A 21,207-nucleotide genomic window follows, 5' to 3' on the forward strand; every position below is an offset into this window, starting at 1 on the left:
AGTGTATGGATGTATTTGTGTAAACACTACCTGAATCTGAATGTGAGTAAACAAAAATAAATATCACTTAATTGACCACTGACATACATCCAGACTTGCTTATTCCAATAAATAATATACAAGTGCAGTATTACATTTTTGGCCTGTTCAACTAAACTGGGCCAACAACAGGAACAAATGTTTACCCTCCGATATGTTCAACTTTAAAAGAACACATTTTCTGCCTTTTCTAACTGCTCTTAATGACAAAGAGAACAGACACTAAAAGCATCACAGCCCAAGGCTTTACACTTGGACTTTGGATAAAAAGAACATTTTTCAACCTTGGAAATTCATACTTGTATTTGACTGTATATTGTATTCTTTTGTGTAACTAAACTGTCGCACCGTCCTGTGAACTGGACCTCACACTACTGATCTCGGTTACCACGTCCAAACCTCTAAGTTAGAGAGAATCCAAACAAGTGAATCTTGAAGCACACCCTAACCCTATTTGACTCAATTTGAGGAGGTTCTTCTTCTGCATAACTTATAAAAACATTTATAATAATATTTTCTCTGATGCTACAGCTATTGACGATCAACCCCCTGCTTTCTAGAACTTTCCAAAGTTGAAAGAGAAAGGGAAGCCGTCTCCAGCCCCCGTCTTGTCCTCGGAGGTGGGTTCCTGCATGGGGCTCTTGGACGAGAAGGAGAACGGAAAGTCCTCCTCAGATCTGCTCTCGGACTGGTCAAATGGAAACCCTGACCCAAACAAACACACACACACACACACACACACGCACAGACACACACGCACAGACACACACACACACACACACAGACACACACACACACACACACACACACACACACACAGACACACACACACACACACACACAGTCACACACACACACACACACACACACACACACACACACACACACACACACACACACACAGACACACACACACACACAGACACACACACAGTCACACACAGTCACACACAGTCACACACACACACCAAATTATTATTATTATAATTATTATGATGATGCAAAAACATGCTGTTCCAATCAGAGATACAGTAAGCTAATGAAGAAACCCCTGATCCAAACACACACACAGAATTATTATTAAATGATGTTGCAAAAACAGCTGTTCCAATCAGACATATGCTAATGACTAAGCATGGCAGTAGACATTGTGCCCAATACTGATCAGCTGTAAGTTGTTTTTTTTTAACAAAAAAGTTAAAAATGGGCTGAAACATTCTTGCAAGGGGTCATTCTGACATGCATATTGTGCCTTGTGTAAAATGACTGTAATAAGCTTTTAATTACTGGTAATAGTTAAATTATGATCAAAGTCATCAATACCTGAGAACTTTGCTTCAGATTTCTGTAAAGACACAAAAACATGTATTATATCACACTGATGTAGTACTGAATGAAAAATGAGGGTAAAAGACAAATATACCAAAATATGCTAAATATACCATTTATACGTATTCATTTAGCAGATACTAATCTAATTTTATCCAAAGCCACTTTCAGTTCAGTACAGATTCTCCCTGGCTCTCAAATCCATGACCTTGGTGTTCTCAGCACCTCGCTGTACCGGTTGAGCTACAAGAATATACCAAAACATACCTTGTCGCTGAAATATTCACTTGTGAATGTGAATGGGGTTTCCTGAAAATACAAATTAAAAAACAATTACAGAGGTGATAAACAAATGGGAACAAAAGCCAAACCGCAGTCACAATTTGTTACAAATAGTATAACCGTAACACTAACCCAACACAACATTTGAGAGTATTATCATCAAAATATTAACATCAAAGAATACGATCATCAAAATATTAATATTAAACATAATGATAAACGTTAGGTTCCGAAATTCTTCCCTCACCTCCTCTCGTGCAGTGGAGCCCATATCAAAGCCAAACCCAGAGAAGGCTGGAGTTGAGGGGTCAGAGGTCATGGAGAACACGAAGCCGGGGGACTTCCCATCGGAGCTGTCACTGCCACCCAGAGGACAGGTGGGGCTACTGCAGAAGATCACACAACAGCAAGCTAGTCTTCACATACACGTCAATCCAACTTCTACAGAACAGATAGAGAGCTGAGCTAAAGATCAAACAACAGCAAGCTAGTCTTCACATACACGTCAATCCAACTTCTACAGAACAGTTAGAGAGCTGAGTTAAAGATCACACAACAGTAAGCTAGTCTTCACATACACGATGATACATACATACATGAAATTCAGGTTCAGTCTTTGTACTTGATCACTGGACATCACCTTAACCAAAACGCACCTCTAACCCTAATCTTAACCATGAATTGTAGTTAACAGAGTTTCAACAGATAGTTTGTTCATAATCTGAGCATCTGTAGAAAGTCTATAGGAGACCATCCAAATAAAGTGTGTTTATAATCTGAGCATCTGTAGATAGTCTATAGGAGACCATCCAAATAAAGTGTGTTTATAATCTGAGCATCTGTAGATAGTCTATAGGAGACCGATCCAAATAAAGTGTGTTTATAATCTGATCTGAGCATCTGTAGATAGTCTATAGGAGACCGATCCAAATAAAGTGTGTTTATAATCTGAGCATCTGTAGATAGTCTATAGGAGACCATCCAAATAAAGTGTGTTTATAATCTGAGCATCTGTAGATAGTCTATAGGAGACCATCCAAATAAAGTGTGTTTATAATCTGAGCATCTGTAGATAGTCTATAGGAGACCGATCCAAATAAAGTGTGTTTATAATCTGAGCATCTGTAGATAGTCTATAGGAGACCGATCCAAATAAAGTGTGTTTATAATCTAATCTGAGCATCTGTAGATAGTCTATAGGAGACCGATCCAAATAAAGTGTGTTTATAATCTGAGCATCTGTAGATAGTCTATAGGAGACCGATCCAAATAAAGTGTGTTTATAATCTGAGCATCTGTAGATAGTCTATAGGAGACCGATCCAAATAAAGTGTGTTTATAATCTGAGCATCTGTAGATAGTCTATAGGAGACCGATCCAAATAAAGTGTGTTTATAATCTGAGCATCTGTAGATAGTCTATAGGAGACCATCCAAATAAAGTGTCTTTATAATCTGAGCATCTGTAGATAGTCTATAGGAGACCGATCCAAATAAAGTGTGTTTATAATCTGAGCATCTGTAGATAGTCTATAGGCGACCGATCCAAATAAAGTGTGTTTATAATCTGAGCATCTGTAGATAGTCTATAGGAGACCGATCCAAATAAAGTGTGTTTATAATCTGAGCATCTGTAGATAGTCTATAGGAGACCGATCCAAATAAAGTGTGTTTATAATCTGAGCATCTGTAGATAGTCTATAGGAGACCGATCCAAATAAAGTGTGTTTATAATCTGAGCATCTGTAGATAGTCTATAGGAGACCGATCCAAATAAAGTGTGTTTATAATCTGAGCATCTGTAGATAGTCTATAGGAGACCGATCCAAATAAAGTGTGTTTATAATCTGAGCATCTGTAGATAGTCTATAGGACACCGATCCAAATAAAGTGTGTTTATAATCTGAGCATCTGTAGATAGTCTATAGGAGACCGATCCAAATAAAGTTTGACCATCTATTCCACTTGCTCTCTACTCTGTCTGTATCTGTAGAAAATCCCTATTTTCCCATCCACCAATCGCAGCGGCTCACGCGAGTGAGAAGGTCGGCGTGGCCGGAGCTGCCTTCATCCTGGAGGGCGGGGTGTGGGAAGATGCTGCCTTCATCCTGGAGGGCGGGGTGTGGGAAGATGCTGCCTTCATCCTGGAGGGCGGGGTGTGGGGAGAGACTGTGCTGTCCCCTGCATACTCCACCTCAGAGGCCCCCCCGGCAGCAGCAGCGCTGGTGGCGGTGGGGGGGTTCTGACTCTCCACTGTCACCCCCTCAAACTCATTATCCATCTCCTCTGCCAGGCCGGACAAGTTAAAGCTTTCGTCCTAAAGAGATCACAGCCAAGAGTTTGGGGACCGTCAGAATGGCAATTTACTGGAATAATACACTTTAATAATTATATTATATATTAGTATGTATATTATATATTAGTAATATCTCCAGAATAGACCAACAAAATAATGGTTGTATTCAGAACTGAACCTTAACGAAATGAGCAGCATACTTACAATTGAGTCTGTATCATTTGAATCATATGACAACGGGAACTTAATGCTGTCATATGACAACGGGAACTTGAAAATGTTGAAAACGTGAAAATGATGCCCTATTCAGGTATGTTTCGATGAAGACAAATATAAAACTAAGACCAGTCACTAATACTTAGATCAGTCACAATTGTAAGGAAGACTCAAACTAGATGTTCAGTGACATGAAGATACTCATGTGAAGTAGGTTTAAGAGGTAAGACATTACACATTTGTATGCCGCTAACACCTATGGTAGTGGCTGAGGCATAAGGTAAGATATCAAGTGGGTTGTTTATCAGGCTTTAATTGTAGAGACATTGAGGGCACAACCTGATCCATTTCCCCCAGCTGAGCCTGGTCCGCTGCCTCCCTTTGAGCTGCAAAGACAACAACACTATGAACACAACTAACAGACAGACAGATGGACAGATGCTACTGAGCAACAATTACTGGGGTCCTGTAAGAAGAGTACCACCTGCTCTAGCTTGAAGACGGGGCCACACACACGCGCACACACACACACACACACACACGCGCACACACACACATACGTACACACACACGCACACTCACACACACATACACACACACATGTGCGCACACACGCACACACTCACACATACACACACACATGCGAGCACACACGCACTCACAAACACACATACACACACGCACACACATACTCACACTCACACACTCACTCACACACAGACACACACACACACACACACTCACACACACACACACACACTCTCTCCACCTGCTCTGGTTCCTGGGCTGGTCCACATGGGGCCTCCTCCACCTGGGTTTGCCCCTGCTGGGGGGGCTGAGACTGCAGCTCTGCTCCGGCCACCGTCTGGGTGTCCCGAGGCCATTTCCTCCATCCTCTCCTCACCCAACCCAGTACCCTCATCCTGGGGATCATAGCCAGCGCTCTGGTGTGGGGGAATCACTCATTTAATTGTGTTTGTAGTTTGTATATCTGTGTGTGTGTGTGTGTGTTAGGGATTGTGGTCTAGAGCATGAGAATCATATATGAATGCATAGATTTACAAGGTTGTCTGTGTGTGTGTGTGTGTGTGTGAGAGAGAGAGAGAGAGAGAGAGAGCGGGCATGTGTGGTTGGGATCAGGGTCTAGAAAGAGTGACACAGATTCATATGTGTTTGTACATGTGCTTGCCCTCTCTGGAAACAAGGAACTAATACAATAATTCAGAATAGTTTGCAATACCCCAGTATGAAGTACTGGTATCAAGCACAGAATGTGATGGCTTTTGATTCTGCTTTGTTTGTGAGTGTGAGTACGTGTATGGAAGTGTGTGTGTGTAGATACCTGTGAAAGCGGATCCTTCATATCCACTGATGGCTCACCCTGATCGACGAACTGAAGCTCTATATCTCCTATTGACACACTTTGAAACAGACAACAAACACACAAACAGTTACAAGATTATTCTGATCAGGATGAACTACGTTAGTGTAAGTACTTACAGTATATCTCACAAAGCATATATGCTTAAACATATTTCATATATTACAATCACTTTTTACTATTTTACAATACAAAAGTAAAGTGGACATTTAAGCCAAAAAAAATTGTTTTGTAAAACGAACCTGTCCTCTGGATTATCTTGAGGGACTGTTTTGATTGCTGCACCTACAACAATGGCAATTCCATTACGATTAAGACAGTCAATAATGATTTGTTAAATTCTTCATCGTGTTATAATACCTACCATAATCACTGTAAAAAGCACACTGTTGAAAGAACACTCAGATTTTTTGCTAAACTCAGGGTAAACTTTATATGAACCAAATAAAAACACTTTTTTGGGACTAACAGAGCCTATGTTTTTAGACAGAGAAGCAAAGTAACTTTTCATCTAGTTGGTATAGTTACATTTTCCTCTGTGTTGCCCCATGTTTCTTGCTTCAAAAACTACAACACAAAAAATAAATACTCTTTGTGCAGTTATTATTATTATTAATATTATTATTAAGTTATTATTATCCATAATTACCCTGTAGTCGCTCTTTCTCTCCAGCTACTATCTGCTCTTCGCAGGCCCTGATTCTCCTCTCGATCTCCTCGTTCTCCGCCTGGATCTTCAGGAGCTTCTGGGCCAGGGGATGCTGGTGATACTGCTCTCTGTGTTTCCTCAGTACCACCTTATAGTTCTCAACCCTGTCCTGGTACATTTTCCTTCAAGAAGTGCCCAAATATATGTAATAATAAGCCATCATTACCCGGTCAATGGGAGTTTTCTTCTGATGACTTCAACCACAAGAGCCATATGTGAATTTAGCTTTGTGAAGGTGGGTACAAATTAGTAGCCAACTGTTGCCTTTCTGTGGTGGATGAATATGCATAACGGTCACCTACATGTAGACTTTCTAATGATTATAATGGTAACCTGCTTGAGATCAACATGCCTTCAATCATTTGAAAGCGAAGAACACAGTACACTAAGGCATTTCTGCGTTTGCTTTTGCAATTTTCTCTCAGGAAAGAGTGAATGCAGCCATGTGTGCTTTTAGCCACTGACAGACCGTTTCTGCTACTGATGATGTTTTGACCTTTTTACACATTGGGGATTTCATGCATGATGATCTTTTAACGGACTCACGTGTCCCGATTGCAGTTCTCTTGTCTGCGCTCCAGTTCGCTCTCCAGGACTTTTTCATACTGCAGTAACAAGCCATGAGTCCTTTTCAGGCTGAATTATTTGAAATAGGATGTCAATAGGATTCAAGTATACTGACATTTTACCACATGTAGTTATTCACATTGTTTGACAGCATAGTTGTCTTGTCTATGTTATCCGTAAAAAATATCAAAACAACCAAAATATCATCCCTATTCACAGTCCTTTACCCCTTAGTGTTCTCTTTGTAATGCTGAACTGTCTTCTGTTTCTGTGTAATCTGCTCGTCAAGTTTGTCAATATTCTTCTTGCTCTCTTCGATGTGGGTCTTCTTCTGTTGAATATTAGCTTTGCATTCTGTTGGAACATGCAATGTCTTTATACAGTATGCTAACTTTTGTAGCAAAGCTTACTTGCAAACAAGGTGGGATGTGTGAACGATAGCTTGATAAACAGTGGGCTCATTAATGAATAATGATATTAATTAATTAATGAATGTATTTATTTATTAATGTACCTGTCACAAAAATGGAACTGTTGTTGATGTAGCATAGAATGCAAGGTGTAGCTATGTGTGATACTTACTGACCTTGAACATGCCGTTGTAGATCATCTTTTTTAACAGATAATTCTCGAGTCTGCAGAGCTAGGAAGGAAACAATGGAGTACTACGTGTGTAAATAAATTATATTGTAATTTAATGTAATGATATGGTGTAAACTTGGTGTTAGCACCAATGACTAAAAAATTAAACATTTTACAGTCCTTAGTTAGTACAGACATGCTCTTGTAATTAGCCAGCTATCCAGCTAACAGACCAACATTTATCAATGGAGTTAACTTAACGTTAGCTAGCAAAGTGTTCCTGTTAGAATTCGAAAATAACGTTAATATTCATGTGACTTACCTAACTGTATTAAAAGGTTATCCAAACTATCCATAACATCTTCGTCCGCCATTTTAACTGGAGAAAACTTCAAACTTTATTCAGCGACCGTTTACATTCAGTTATTTGACAGCTTGTTATGTTAAACTATTTTCACAAGAAAACTATGGCTATTCCCGCTATCCAGAAGACATCTAGCAAATGCTAGCTAATCCTCACAACCGCAAAATTCGTTCGCTGTCAGCTGTGTTTACCTCAACTACACAGCTATTGTTTAAAACAGATGTAACATTAAATATATAAATATATGCTGTGGCTGAAAAGAAACCCAGAGATTTTACACCGTTTGTTTCGAAACCTCAAAGTCTACCTGAGGAGCTTAGTCTAGCTGAGCTCGTGACAGAGTTTTGTAGTTTAAAGCTTTAGCATTCTGCCTGCATATCCACCAGGTAGAGCGCTTCACTAAAGCAGAAGGGCCCTCTCATTGGCTAGTCCGATTATGAGTTGGCTCACCTCTGTGCAAAGAAAGTTCTGTGTTTGCATTTGTTTGTCATTATAGGTCTAAGTATAAGTATAAATGTACTCAACTCATTGTATTGTTTAGCTGTCTAAGCCCAATATTAAATCTATCCAGGCCCTTTTACAGTGCAGACCCATATATGGACACTTTCTTTGGGTGCGTACGAGGAGCAAAGAGACCAGTTTTGGCACAACACCAGGTAGAGGGATGAAAAACCTTTCGTGGAGATGGAGAGACACTGAACTCTGCTCACACCGCTGTGCACAAGGTATGCTATGCAGTTTATATGCCTTTAGAGCATTGTGATTATAATTCTACTTATCTTGATTATGTATCTTCCACCTGTGGTCTGTTAGATTTAATGTTTGCTATCTAATCTTCATTAGTCATTTTCTGTTCATTGGTTCTTGCGGCTAAATGAGGTGCTATTAACTATTACATGTTCTTATTTTAAAGTGTTCTATTACATTTCACTGCTTTGAAGACTGGGGGAAACCTTTAGTCAAGATGGAGAGACACTAAACTCTGCTCACACAGCTGTGCACAAGGTATGTTATGCAGCTGATAAGCCTTTAGAGCATTGAGATTATAATTCAACTTATCTTGATTATGTATCTTCCACCTGTGGTCTGTTAGATTAATCAGGGTATGTTTTTTGTTGTTTTGACTGCAAGTAGCAGTGCAGCACTCTGGACATTGTGTTTGTGATTGACAGCTCAGAGAGTGTCGGGCTCACAAACTTCACCCTAGAGAAACGGTTTATTATCAACACCATCAGCAGGCTCAATGGCAACAGACGCCTCAAAGACAGGTACAGCCACAACCCAAGCCATTAAAATATAATTATGATAACTATGATTATTTTTATACACATGTGAGGTATTTAATAGTTTAGCATCATTTATACCAGTATATTGGATATTGTATTTGGTATTTAGAGTATCTTGGATTTAGGATTGAGTATATACTAAATATATATAATAAGTATATAATGGTAGTTCACCTAAGTAAATGGATGAGGATGCATGGGTCTAACTGTTAAAGAGATGAGAGGATTTGAAATCATACTTTCAGTGCGTCTCACCTGAATTTCAATGGATAAACAATTGAGATTTGATCCGGATCATCCCGTGATTTTGTTCAACTCAGGTCATTCCTTCAAGTTTGGCACAGAACAAATGACTGCCACTGCTTAGACCACAACACAAACTGTTTCTTCATTCTGTTTATCTCAACACCTACACTTCCTTGAAGTGATGGTACTAGAGGGTTTGCAAAACACTTTAGGAATGTAGGGTTCTTTGCTGTATGCCAGCTGCTAATTGAGAGGAAGGAGCTCCTCTAAAAAGGCCCTTGGCAGAACCATTAAGGGCTCCTTTGAGAGGACAACCAAGGAACCAATTTTTGTTTTGCAGCACTGGCAGAGTAGATAATCCTTAGGGGACCATCACTAGACGACTGTGAGTGTTGACACATATAAACTGTAAGGTGGGGATCCCTAGTGGTATTTTTAATGCATTGCACGTTTCCAGAGAACCCTCTTTGTTATTAATGAATCCTATCCTAAGTGTATTTTTGAAGCAATTTGACAATCATAATCACTACGCTCTTCCAAGCCAAATATGGTAGTATATAGATTTTATTATCAGGCTATATATTAAGCCGATATCTGTCTTAATAATAGGCCAGCGCCCGTTTGCAGACAGGCAGAGCAGAAATAAAAATCATATGTTACAGTCTATGCGTATTTCTTGCGCAGGGGCTGCTTAATGCCTCAAAATACGAAATATTCAAGTGACAGCTGGCTTCAGTCCTTCGTTGGGCTCTTCCAACAGGCCCGAGAGAGGAGAGGGGGGCTTCTAACCTCGTTTTGGATTAGCCTACACAGAATTTAAATGGCTGGTCCATATCCTTGTCTGATTGGATAGGACAGAGGTTGGGGAATTAATGGGCGGGGTAAATGACACTGGGCAGTGGGCAGTGTATAAGCGCATCTGTATGGCCGCTGTTTGTGGGACAAGCGTCAGCAGGATACGTTATGGAATAAAACAATCAGGATCGCAATTGGTATGCTACCATAGCAAACATACTGTTTTTTGCACGGATTGAGAATAAGGTAATAATTTTTTACATTCGTTTGGTGTAATGTTTCTGTGCAGATATACAACCGGCATGCCATAAAGCAGTGGATGGGTGTGATTAAAATGAAAGAATCAGCTGAGAAAGGAAAACATTCCCACCGTTAATCTGTCGCTCTGGGTCGCAATCTCAGCGAACAATACATGGTTAGCATTACATTCGTACATTAAGCTCTTGCCATTCGTCATTGTTTTTTTTCTTGTTTCATTTAATTCACAAGCTGCTACGACCAAAAGCTCGCTTTTAGTTCGCGAGATGAAGACGGAAAAGGGTGTCGGCAAATAACAATGCATGGAATTGCCTTGTTCCCAGTCATTGTCACACCATGGGGGTTCCCTGTGCATAAAGTGACGACGGATATTGGCTAACTATCGGCGTATAAAATATTTAAAATGCGTTAATTTGTAATCTGGACAGGAGGCGGTGACGATGGCATAATTAATGAAGGCCTATGCAAAAATATAACGAAGATACTGACTTTCATGGTTGTGCGAATATGAGTCGTCGATAAGAGCGTTTCATGTGGAGAAGTGCAAATTCATGCATTTTCCAACACTAGTAATAAATATTTAATTCATCATAACAGTTTGGGATTAGGACTCAATCAGTTGAGTAACCCGAAGCCTTGTATGGAATCTCTTAATTTTCATTTTTGATTTGTAAAAAAAATCCATATTGGTTATTATTCATATTTACTCTCTTCCAGGTTTTCCATGTGTGAAACCAAAACTCCTCTGTAGCCTGAAGACAAAGCACTCTCTCAAGTCAAGCAGCAGAGTAACCAAGAGACCCCTCAAACAGGCCTACATATACCAGGCCTCAGGCTTAGCGAGGTCTGAATAGGCAGAGGCAAAATGGAGCAGGATGGTCAGCCTGGGTCAGAGAGCCCGAACCTGGCTTCTCTCCGGTCGGAGGAGTCCGTGAGTCAGGTGGAGGACGTGGAGCCAAGCTCCACCAGCTCTGCCGTCAACAAAAGGAGGAAGAAGAGAAGGAAGGAGCCGCGGCCGGAGTCCTTCATTGTGTACCGGTCCGACATGGAGAGAGCACCAGGGGAGGAGCAGGGGGGAGAGGAGGCCCAGGACCGGGGCTCTGAGGAGGGGGCCAAGTTTCTGACGACCCCCACACGTGAAGGTGAGGCCGTCTTTGCGGTCTTTCTTTGACATGCTGTGTTTTCCTTTGAGACAGAATGAAAGAACATTCCCTAAACATAATGATGTGTGACTGATTACAGTCACAGTTACAGTTTCCAAAATCAGTTACAGTTGATGAACTGCAGTTGCAGTGAACTGGTAAATGCCCCTGAGGAGTCGAATACAGTCCAGCTGAAACTGTGGTGCAGTTTAAGAAGCACTACGAGAGGCAAACCAGAGCTTTATGGCTAAACTATTCCTGACTATTCTTCTAGCAGCCTATTTCACCACTGTACACTTAAATATACAGTCTAAATGTACTGCACAACAACTATGCAGGTAGAATATCTTCTAGTGTTTCATGATGAGTCACACGTTGCCCATATCCTCCTATTTTTCTCTATGTAAATGAACACCTTCTGAGTTGAAAGCGTCAGCAGCATGAATAAGTGCATATTAGCTCATTTCCCCCTGTGTCTTCCAGAATGGAGTCTGCCGCCAGACAGCCGGTATGTGACACTGACGGGCACCATCACTAGGGGCAAGAAGAAAGGTCAGATGGTGGACATCCACATGACCCTGACGGAGAAGGAGCTCCGGGGCATCGCCAAGTCCAGGGAGCGTCTGGACGCCGATTGCGAGCGGGATGGGCGTTCGTGCCACTCCTGTGGGCTGGGCGTGTGCCAGGGCCCGCACGTGGTGCTGTGGAGCCTGTCCTGCGCCCCCGTGGTCTTCCTCCTGTCCTTCATCACCTCCTTCTACTTCGGCACGCTCACCTGGTACAACGTGTTCCTGGTGTACAACGAAGAGCGGACGTTCTGGCACAAGATCACCATCTGCCCCTTCCTCATAATCTTCTACCCCATGCTGATCATGGCCGTGTCGGTGTCCCTGGCCGTCTACTCGGCCGTGGTGCAGGTGTCCTGGGCGTTCGGCGAGTGGTGGCAGGCCGTCAGGGACCTGGAGAAGGGCTTCTGCGGCTGGGCCTGTGGGAAGCTGGGCATGGAGGAGTGCTCGCCCTACAGCATCGTGGAGCTGCTCGACTCCGACACACTCTCGGACAGCCTCCAAGGGAAAGCTCCAGGGGAGAACGTGCAAACGTCGTCTGTCTGAGGAGCCAGAGTTAAAAGTGTGCAGTCCACATTTTTAAACCAAAACACTTTTGGTTAAAATTAGGCAAATTTGTTCCCCAAGGACCTCTAGGCTATTCATTGTGTGCACTCAAAACAACTTGACCTAGCCAGGGAGAGCTGCAATGCAATTGGCCGTTGAGCTCAACAACCGTTCAACAGAATCATGGACTGTGCCTTTAAGGTTTAAGGAATATTCTACTTTTACACCATAGATGCTGCACACCAATTTGGTCAATCAATGCATCAATGCAGAACTCTCCAAGACAATATCTCTGGGGTTTTTTTTGTTTTGTTTTTTTTTCAACAATTTCCACCTAATGTGGAGCACATCACATGAATACTGACACCTTGCACGGGTAAACCCTTTGTGAAAATATGCAGACAAACTGCGTCTGAGCTGGAGGATGTGGGGTGGATGGACGGATGGATGGATGCTCTTAACAGATGCAGACAAACAAAGCCATTTTTATTGTCACTGCGCAAGACTGTCTCTTTGTGTATTTCTTAGAAAAACAAAAAAAAAATTTTCTATGATATGAAATGGCAACATATGGTAACACTGCATGGTCAAAATACAAAAAAATACTCGTTGGGGGTATGGGCAGGGGGCTTTCTGCTATGATATGATGGATGGATGATCCATATGGATTGGAGCAACTGCTGCGTTGTATAAATACACTATGATGTCAGGATTGTGCGAAACGGTGTCTATATTTTTCCTAAATCATTGCTATTTCTCTTTTGCCCCACTAGCTGAAATGACGCCATGTGCATGCACACTGTTACTTTCACACTGCAGTAACAACTTTGGACCCTGCTGATTATTATCAAGATGTCTTCAAGCTGTGTGTGGGATTTCAACGACAGCAACAGCTCATGACTGAGGTCATCACGAGTGCATACTGTTATACTTCAGTGATGTGCAGTATGGTTACTTGTTACATCATGCAGGGATGTTTAGGTTGCTGTTTGAAGTCTGCAGGACAGTTTCTTTGTTATAATGTTGTATTTTTCATGTGGTGGACATGAAGTAATCTCACATGGCTTACAACAACACTCAAAATATTACCTGCTTTGCATTAACACTTTGTGAGCTAACTTGTGATTTATTTTAATTCTATGACGTGTGCAGTATTAACACAAACTCTACAGTGCACTGTGTTTTATAAACATCTATTTCTAATGTGTAGAGATTAAACAGGATACCATATTTCTCAATGGTTATACAGAGGGATTACTAATGACAAGCATTGGAGGACACAGTACATGTACCTAACTGGGCCACATAGGGTTGATAAATTGTGAACCAGGTTGATGTTGTACTTAAAAAAAGGACATAAAAGCTATTTCATGCAATCCAAACAAGATGTTTTCCCAAGAAGTGCAATACAATGGCTGGTAAATGTATTTATTTAATGTTTATTTGACCTGATCAAAGATTGATATTGACATCACAAACATATTCTTGAAAAAGTGACACGTGTTGTTTATAATGAAGTGTACGTTTCATTTTTTTTTTTACCAGTATTTCTAAACTTTTATATATATATTTATTTTATTTATTTATTACAGATAACAGTTATTTGTCATATTGTCTCAGTATGTAATATTTGAACCTTAAACAAGGATAAGCTGACCGATCTGATAACAAGATTTAGAAACTTTTGAAAAGGAACAGCTGCGCTTTTAAAGACCTCGTAATATTATGACTTTTACAGAATCGGCCCTCTTGATATTTCCTCAGACACTTTTGTGGGTATTGAGATGCTTTTGCAGTTTTATAAGCAATTCTTTTAAATACAAAATTCTGGGTATGAGCGATACTGTATCACAAAACAGAAGATTTTTACCATTTGCATGATGTTGTCCAGGTGCTAGTGTCTTAACCCATACATCAAATTGTCAATAAGGTACAACATGTTTTCAACTTCCTTCTTTTTATATTTTTTATTATTCATTGATGTACTTGATTCATTGATGCACCGGACACTCAGTGTGTGACAATAAAATCTTGTTTATCTCCATCTTTTGTCGAATGAAGTGGAAATGTGTCAGCCTGTGCCATATGTCTTCGATTTAACTTGGCATTCAGATACAACATTATGCATGTTTATTAACCTTTTTTGGTCAATAAAATATATGAATTTGCTTTAGTGTTAAACTACTTCTCTTGGAACAAAACAGTGCAGTGAATTAAGATGGGACTAGACACATGCTCAACAAGGCCCAGCAGATGGTTCTCAGTAGGCAGCACTCTTTAGGAGATTACTGTTGTTTTGAGGCTCAGCAGTCTCTGTGGATCTGTTTGTGGAAAATTTAATTAGGGGGCACCTTTGGGTACTTACATGCCCACCCCATTATAAGCTCACCACCCAGGGAGCGTGCAACTTTTAGGGAGCTCCAAAGCCATATGGGATTGAAAGCGCCTAATTCAATCATGTCTACAACTTGAATGGTATTTTGGTATTTCAACTGCGATACAATTCTCAGATTTTACGCTAGTTAGCCGTTTAATCCGATGTGAAATCCTCTGTATTAGTCTAACTGATTCTTTACACTATCAGCCACCTTGAAACACATCAGGAAATGTAGGTTTCACCCTAAGGGCGTTTCAGACTAACTTTTCAGCCATTGACAGTGAAGTGCTGGTGGCAGGCCATTTATAGCCTACTACAGGACTGTGTGACGGAGCACCACCACTATGGTTGAGCATGCACTCTGACTGCCATACTAATGAACCTAATGAACCCGGCTCTGTTGTTGTGGTCAAGCTGCACATTCGGTACCACATAGACCCGGGTTTAAGGTTGGGGTGACTGCTCTCTCCCTTCGCTACAGATTGCATATTAGTTCTGAAAGCATATACGCCCTCATGATTTTAATTGTTTATCAGCTTGAATTCATAACTTGCCAGATATAGCAGGCTTAAGAGGCGGCTTGATTTTTGGGGAAAAACAGTATGTGTAGATTTACAGATATTTTCCTGGATAGAAAAGCTACTGTGCACATAAAAACACATGCTGTCTCAATTGCTATTACAGGATCACACATAGGTTACTATTGAAAATGTATATTAGTACTGCAAGAAGCTTTAGATAAAAGCGTCTGCTAAAGGAATACATGTCACTGTAAATGTAATGCTACTGCATGATATCTCTATTGCTTTAGTGCCTCTTCAGTGAATGCGCGGCCACAGTCTGACAGTCTGACGTCAGCCGGACCTGCCAAAAAGGGGAACGCGCGAATTGGAACTGTGTAGTTCCGGTTTTGGATACCTTAGTTCCGGAACTCTTACGGTTCTCCGAAAAGTTTCAAGATATAGACCAAGCTAGTAAAATGGAGAACGAAATCGCATCTAAAGCTGTGGAACGATGGCAAGACAGTGAGGTAGAAGCATTCCTCAATATCTATTCAGAGGATGGCATTCAGGGTTCACGTCGGAACACTGAGGTGTATCAGATCATTTCCTTGCGTTTAGCTCAGCGGGGGATATACCATACTCCAAAGCAATGCAGAGAAAAAATTAAAAAACTGAAACAAGATTACAAAAAAGCCAAGGAAATTAGCCAGCAAAGTGGCGGCTCAAATAGACGAACCAGCAAGTGGTTCCATTCCCTTGACTTGATTCTGGGCAACAGACCTACACATTTGGAAGATGTAGTTCCAGTTGATGATAAGGCGTGGAATGCCATATCGGATAACGTTACCATGACCAACAGTCTTGATTTAGATATTTCATCTGCAGAAGGTAAGTTCCGCAGGTACCTGGCGACAACGTCATATTTCTTGCCATATAAACATCTCAAATGCCTTCTAAACTAGCAAGCTATTTCACAAACGCTAGCTTAGCAGTTGGCTAACCAGCTAGGCGTCGGTAGTGTAAAAGCTTCAGCTACGCATGCCCTGCTCCGTGCGTATCCCAGACGGTTCTGGCAAAGATTCCCTGAACAGTCTCTGGTTCTGGTTCTTGGAGGTACCCCCTTGATCCGAGGTGTACACAACTTTATCTTAAAGCAACACTATGCAACAATTTGTCACTTTTTGATTTTACTTTTGATAGAATAGCCTATGGTCATGTGAAGGACAGATAAATGGTATTTCTACACTACTTTAAATGTATAAAAACCGTCATACACCATCATGGGGGTATAATGTTTAATTTGGACCCACCTGTATCAACATGATGAAACAATTTAGCTGTTAGTGTCTACAGTCGTGTGACCTCCTCATGCAGCCTTTCTTAATATATTATGTATGCAACAATCTGGAAGCAAAGTAAACAAATGTTTTTTTTTTTTTTTTTTTTTTTTAAACAGTATGTCCACACAGAACATCACACCCATTTCCTGATGATGAATTAGGTATTTCAATGACCAATTATTTCCCCACCTTTCCCTCCCCATGTATGTTTTGTGTAAAACTCCAATAAGGCTGAAACATTGTTTCATAATTTTGTTTCATAAGTTCATAATTCTGATGCCAGTATGATGCCTGATAACCTATATCTTCTGACCTCCTACACACAGTAATTTAAATAACTTTATTGTCTGTTCTGATAGCTATTGAGACTTGGGTTCGAATATCAAGAGCGATGGCTATCCATTTAAAGTGTTTTGTTAAAGTGGTGAAGTGCAACACAGGGAAACTCTCTACCAGCTCAGAATTATAAACTTATAATAATAATAATAATAATAATAATAGTAATTCATTATTATTATTATTAAATAATAATAAATAAATAAACTGTTTAATGCAATTTCATATCATTTTAATCTGTTTTGTCACCATGAATGGTGGGATTTCGTTTCAGACCACCCTGAGACAAAGGCTCAAGTGAGGGCAGACAAATGGACACACAGAGAGGTGCAATCCTTACTCAACATCTACGCTGAGAATGAGATCCAGAGGGAGTTTGGCATATGGCGGCGCAACGAAAAGGTGTACCAGAAGATTTCAATGCGCTTAGCTGAGCTGGGTATCTACCACACCTCAAAGCATTGCCGGGAAAAGATAAAGAAAATGAAACAGGATTACAGAAGAATTAAAGAACAGGAGAACATCGGAGACCCCAGCAAACGTCCAGGCAAGCCTCGATGGTTTGACACCTTTGACGCAATCCTGAGCCACAGGCCTGAATATGTACACGTGTCGGGCACAAACCATCATGAGACTTTGTTGTTGGAGGTTATGAGTGATGACGACAGCAGATCCAACAGTAATAATGAACAAGAATCATCTGTGGAAGGTAATTAATGGTTGTCTACTTTAAAAAAAAAACCTACAAAAAAAATACCACATGGATGAGTCTCAAAGATTTCAGTCACAGTCACAGTTCATACAAGGGAATTAGCCAATGCATTTTGCATTAAGCAATGCATCTTTACTACTACTACTTTTACTATGGAAACATATATTAATTAGTGCAGAGAAAGTGAAAAAAAAATGTTTGTGAACATGGAGAAATGACAGGATCTGCTATTTCATGACAAACTCATGTTGTATTGTTTTGTTCATTGCCAACAGGTCAGTCTATCCTGTAAAATAGTTACTTAATCCTGCACCTTTTGAGGTTTCAGTGCAGTTATTCCAAATATTAATCTGGGTTGGTGTGATGTTTTTCAGATGAGCACACTAAACCCATTCACCTCATAGACCCCGGCTTGATTGATTCGCCAGGGACCTCAGGCTGCTGTGATCCTATCTCTCCTTCCCCTTGCCCTGTCTCACCCTCTCTCGGTCTTATCTCACCATCACCGGATCAGATCAAAGGTGTGTGAAACTATAGATCCCTGTCTGTCTTTCAGCTTGCTATTGGATTGAGTTGACTTCTACAAAGCTGAATTTTCGAGGTGTGCGTAATTTGCTACCTCAGTTGTTTTCGTGGTTTAACATTTAAGGCATATAATTAAGGGGGGGGGATTAAATGCAGGAGGAAAACAGATATGCCTCTCTTTCCAGGAAAAAGGAAAAGGGATTCCGATTTACTGGAAGTGATGAGGGAGATGGAGACAAGGGACTCTGTCTTCCTGGAGACGATGCGGGAGATGGAGGAAGCCCACATGGATGTCCTGAGGCAGGAGCTTGACCAGCGGGAACGCTGCTTCCAAATGCTTTTGGCGCACGACGTCCAGGAGGCCGAGGCGCGCGAGAGGGAGTTCGCCCTCCGACGGGAAGAAGTAGCTGAAGCGAGGCGGCAGCAGGAGGCTTTTCAACAGGGCTTCCTGGCCGTCCTCAACCGGCTCGTCCAGGTCCTGGACAAGAGAGACAGTCCTGTGCCACCACCACTCGACTAGAGCGGAAATTTTCTCCCCGCGTACCCCCTGAACCACTTCGCGTACCCCAGTTTGGGAACCGAGGGACTAGAGGACTGCTTGTGCCTTTGTAAACTGATCCAGGGTATATTTTACATGTAAAGATATTGGAGTTATTTAGAAATAGTTGTTGCTTTTTTATAAAATAGAATGGATTTTGCAGTTTGCTTTGTACTGGAGTATGTACAGTCCTGTTAATCCTATAAGGGATGTTGTATTGTGTTTTTTTGTTTGTTTGCTTTGTTCTGGCATTGGAGATTTTATTACTTCTAGTTAATGGTTTGTGTGTGGACAAAAAGGACAAGCATGGACATCTTAAAGCAGTTATATTTATTAACACTCAGTGACAAAGATATCAAACAATCAATCGTTGCTGGTTGTACCATATCAACGCTGACGCACCCACTCACGTTGACCACTGTCAAAGAAAACATTAAAAATACTGCTTTGGAAAGGACAGGCTGGGTAAACAAAACAGACACAGTGACCATAGTAACCAGTATTTCTGGCTAGTGTCGTCATTTTATCCATTAGTATCCACAATGTTGACCAGTAGTAAACTGTACCATCCATAGAATTGCGCCATCATACAAGTAATCAGGTGAAAACATTTCCCAAAAGACCAGTCCCTTGGCCCTCCTTTAAAAGGATACTTTTGTAGAATTTAGCACTGACCACAAATGCTTGGGGTAGCACCCTTCTCCCCTCGTCTTATGTTACATCACAAGATCTTAAGCATATCCGTCGTTGTCCGCAACAATGGAGATAGTACTTCACCGGTCGCAACAGTAGAACAAAGCGGTGATGCCAAATCCAGTCAGGCTAGGTGTTTAGCGGTCCTTACTTAAGGATCATAACACTGCCAAGAAAGGTTGATTACTGTCACATACAGAATCGCATCTTATGATCCCTGTTGGTCATCATGTTCCGGTTCCTGTCACTTGTCTTGCTCTGTTGCGGATCCAAACAGACACGGGAGAACGACGTGCATGAAAGTATCGAAGCATCTAAGAAACAGAAATAAATAACATTACATGACCAAATATATATGATCGTGCATTGCATATAGATTATCGTGAGGAAACAATACATCATGCTGGCACACTTAATTGTAACGGTTGATTAACATTTACCCTTCTTCGTCGTTGGTGCCTAACTTCTGCCCGAGCCAATTCAAAGTCGAGCTCCATAATTCTTAGTTGGAGTTCTCTTCTCCTATCAGCTCTAGCCATCTCCGCGTATTCAATCTCCTTGTCCACATTCGACAACCTCTTTTCCAGCATTGATGTGAGAAATACGTTCGCACAATAATAAAACACCATAAAGAATACAACTACTTCGACTTCCTCCATGCTCTCTTGACGTTGTTGATGTTGTACATTCGTCGCTTAAATGACGTCAATGTAACTGTCGCAAAATAAGCGTCACTTATCCTCAATCAATAGACATAAACGTTTATATGTCTATGCCTCAACCTGCACAACCTTCTGCACTGGGTTACATCAGGTTGCACCCAGACTGATCCTGCAGAGCAATTGCAATAACGTGTTGTACCGTTGTTTTTCTTTTCTTTTGATACTTCAATATCACACATATCCGTATTATCACACCGGAAACCACGAATTGTGTTCTGTGCATGGCTACTTTATACAACACATCCCCGCTGTTTTAAGGATAAAATCCTCGTAGCCTAGACTCAGTACTGCCAATCTTCACAGGATGACAGTGGTGATAATTTCCTTTACATTTTCAAGCACTGCATGATTATATCACGATGAATGAATCCCATGAATCAAATTTCACAAGCAATAGGCCTACATCTCAAGTGTGAATTACATCATACATTCACCTAATCCAATTTTATTAAATTACATCATTGTTAATTCACAAGAAGCAGAAAAAGGACTGCTCATGCCTTTGTAAACTTATTTAAGGTATATTTTACATGTAAATAGTTTCTTGAAGTTATTTAGGAATAGTTGTTGCTTTTTTTAAATACAATTAATTTTGCACTTTGCTTTGTATTTGAGTATGTATACATAATATAATATAACGTAATATAAGGGATGTTGTATTGTGTGTTTATTTATTTTTAAAGTTCAGGCACTGGAGATCATAACAAAACACAATCTTGACTACAGTGTAGAGTGAGTCATCCCCTACAAGGACCGAAACAAATCACTTTCCCAACATGGCATTTTTAGCCAGTTCACTTTCCCAACATGGCATTTTTAGCCAGTTCACATTAGGAGGTTCACAGCCTGCCTTGTCTA

At 40.8% G+C, this 21,207-nt stretch overlaps 3 protein-coding genes and 2 long non-coding RNA genes across 7 annotated transcripts; 2 read left to right on the forward strand and 3 right to left on the reverse strand.

The window, feature by feature from the left end:
• Positions 1 to 70: 70 nt before the first annotated feature.
• LOC105912647 lies at positions 71 to 6,369 on the reverse strand. Its single transcript, XM_031577583.2, has 10 exons — positions 6,192 to 6,369; positions 5,785 to 5,827; positions 5,504 to 5,582; positions 4,931 to 5,105; positions 4,501 to 4,547; positions 3,683 to 3,966; positions 1,898 to 2,036; positions 1,636 to 1,677; positions 1,363 to 1,384; positions 71 to 744 (listed from the first exon to the last, which is right to left on the reverse strand). The coding sequence occupies exons 1-10, from the start codon at positions 6,367 to 6,369 to the stop codon at positions 596 to 598; spliced, it is 1,158 nt and encodes a 385-aa protein (XP_031433443.2). The 3' UTR covers positions 71 to 595.
• A 378-nt stretch (positions 6,370 to 6,747) lies between these two features.
• Positions 6,748 to 7,464, reverse strand: LOC122128635. The gene is made up of 3 exons (XR_006151521.1): positions 7,405 to 7,464; positions 7,046 to 7,172; positions 6,748 to 6,887 (listed from the first exon to the last, which is right to left on the reverse strand). It is a non-coding gene; the product is annotated as an uncharacterized LOC122128635 (long non-coding RNA).
• A 2,452-nt stretch (positions 7,465 to 9,916) lies between these two features.
• Positions 9,917 to 13,135, forward strand: tmem169b (transmembrane protein 169b). Its single transcript, XM_012841632.3, has 3 exons — positions 9,917 to 10,337; positions 11,067 to 11,491; positions 11,975 to 13,135. The coding sequence occupies exons 2-3, from the start codon at positions 11,215 to 11,217 to the stop codon at positions 12,601 to 12,603; spliced, it is 906 nt and encodes a 301-aa protein (XP_012697086.1). The 5' UTR covers positions 9,917 to 10,337; positions 11,067 to 11,214; the 3' UTR covers positions 12,604 to 13,135.
• Positions 13,136 to 15,338: 2,203 nt separating this feature from the next.
• On the forward strand, positions 15,339 to 19,106 carry LOC105912651 (zinc finger and SCAN domain-containing protein 29-like). Of its 3 annotated transcripts, XM_042709732.1 has the most exons (6): positions 15,339 to 16,371; positions 16,940 to 16,984; positions 17,434 to 17,868; positions 18,246 to 18,392; positions 18,582 to 18,926; positions 18,986 to 19,106. In XM_042709732.1, the coding sequence occupies exons 1-5, from the start codon at positions 15,960 to 15,962 to the stop codon at positions 18,914 to 18,916; spliced, it is 1,374 nt and encodes a 457-aa protein (XP_042565666.1). In that variant the 5' UTR covers positions 15,339 to 15,959; the 3' UTR covers positions 18,917 to 18,926; positions 18,986 to 19,106. The 3 variants fall into 3 exon arrangements, with proteins under 3 accessions (XP_042565666.1, XP_042565665.1, XP_042565668.1); XM_042709731.1 differs by having other exon boundaries at positions 18,582 to 19,106; XM_042709734.1 differs by lacking the exon at positions 16,940 to 16,984 and having other exon boundaries at positions 18,582 to 19,106.
• Positions 19,107 to 19,243: 137 nt separating this feature from the next.
• LOC116223963 lies at positions 19,244 to 20,743 on the reverse strand. The gene is made up of 2 exons (XR_004165368.2): positions 20,068 to 20,743; positions 19,244 to 19,941 (listed from the first exon to the last, which is right to left on the reverse strand). It is a non-coding gene; the product is annotated as an uncharacterized LOC116223963 (long non-coding RNA).
• Positions 20,744 to 21,207: the final 464 nt, after the last annotated feature.

The sequence above is a fragment of the Clupea harengus genome, chromosome 2 (assembly GCF_900700415.2).
Source record: "Clupea harengus chromosome 2, Ch_v2.0.2, whole genome shotgun sequence".
Classification (NCBI taxonomy): Eukaryota; Metazoa; Chordata; class Actinopteri; order Clupeiformes; family Clupeidae; genus Clupea; species Clupea harengus.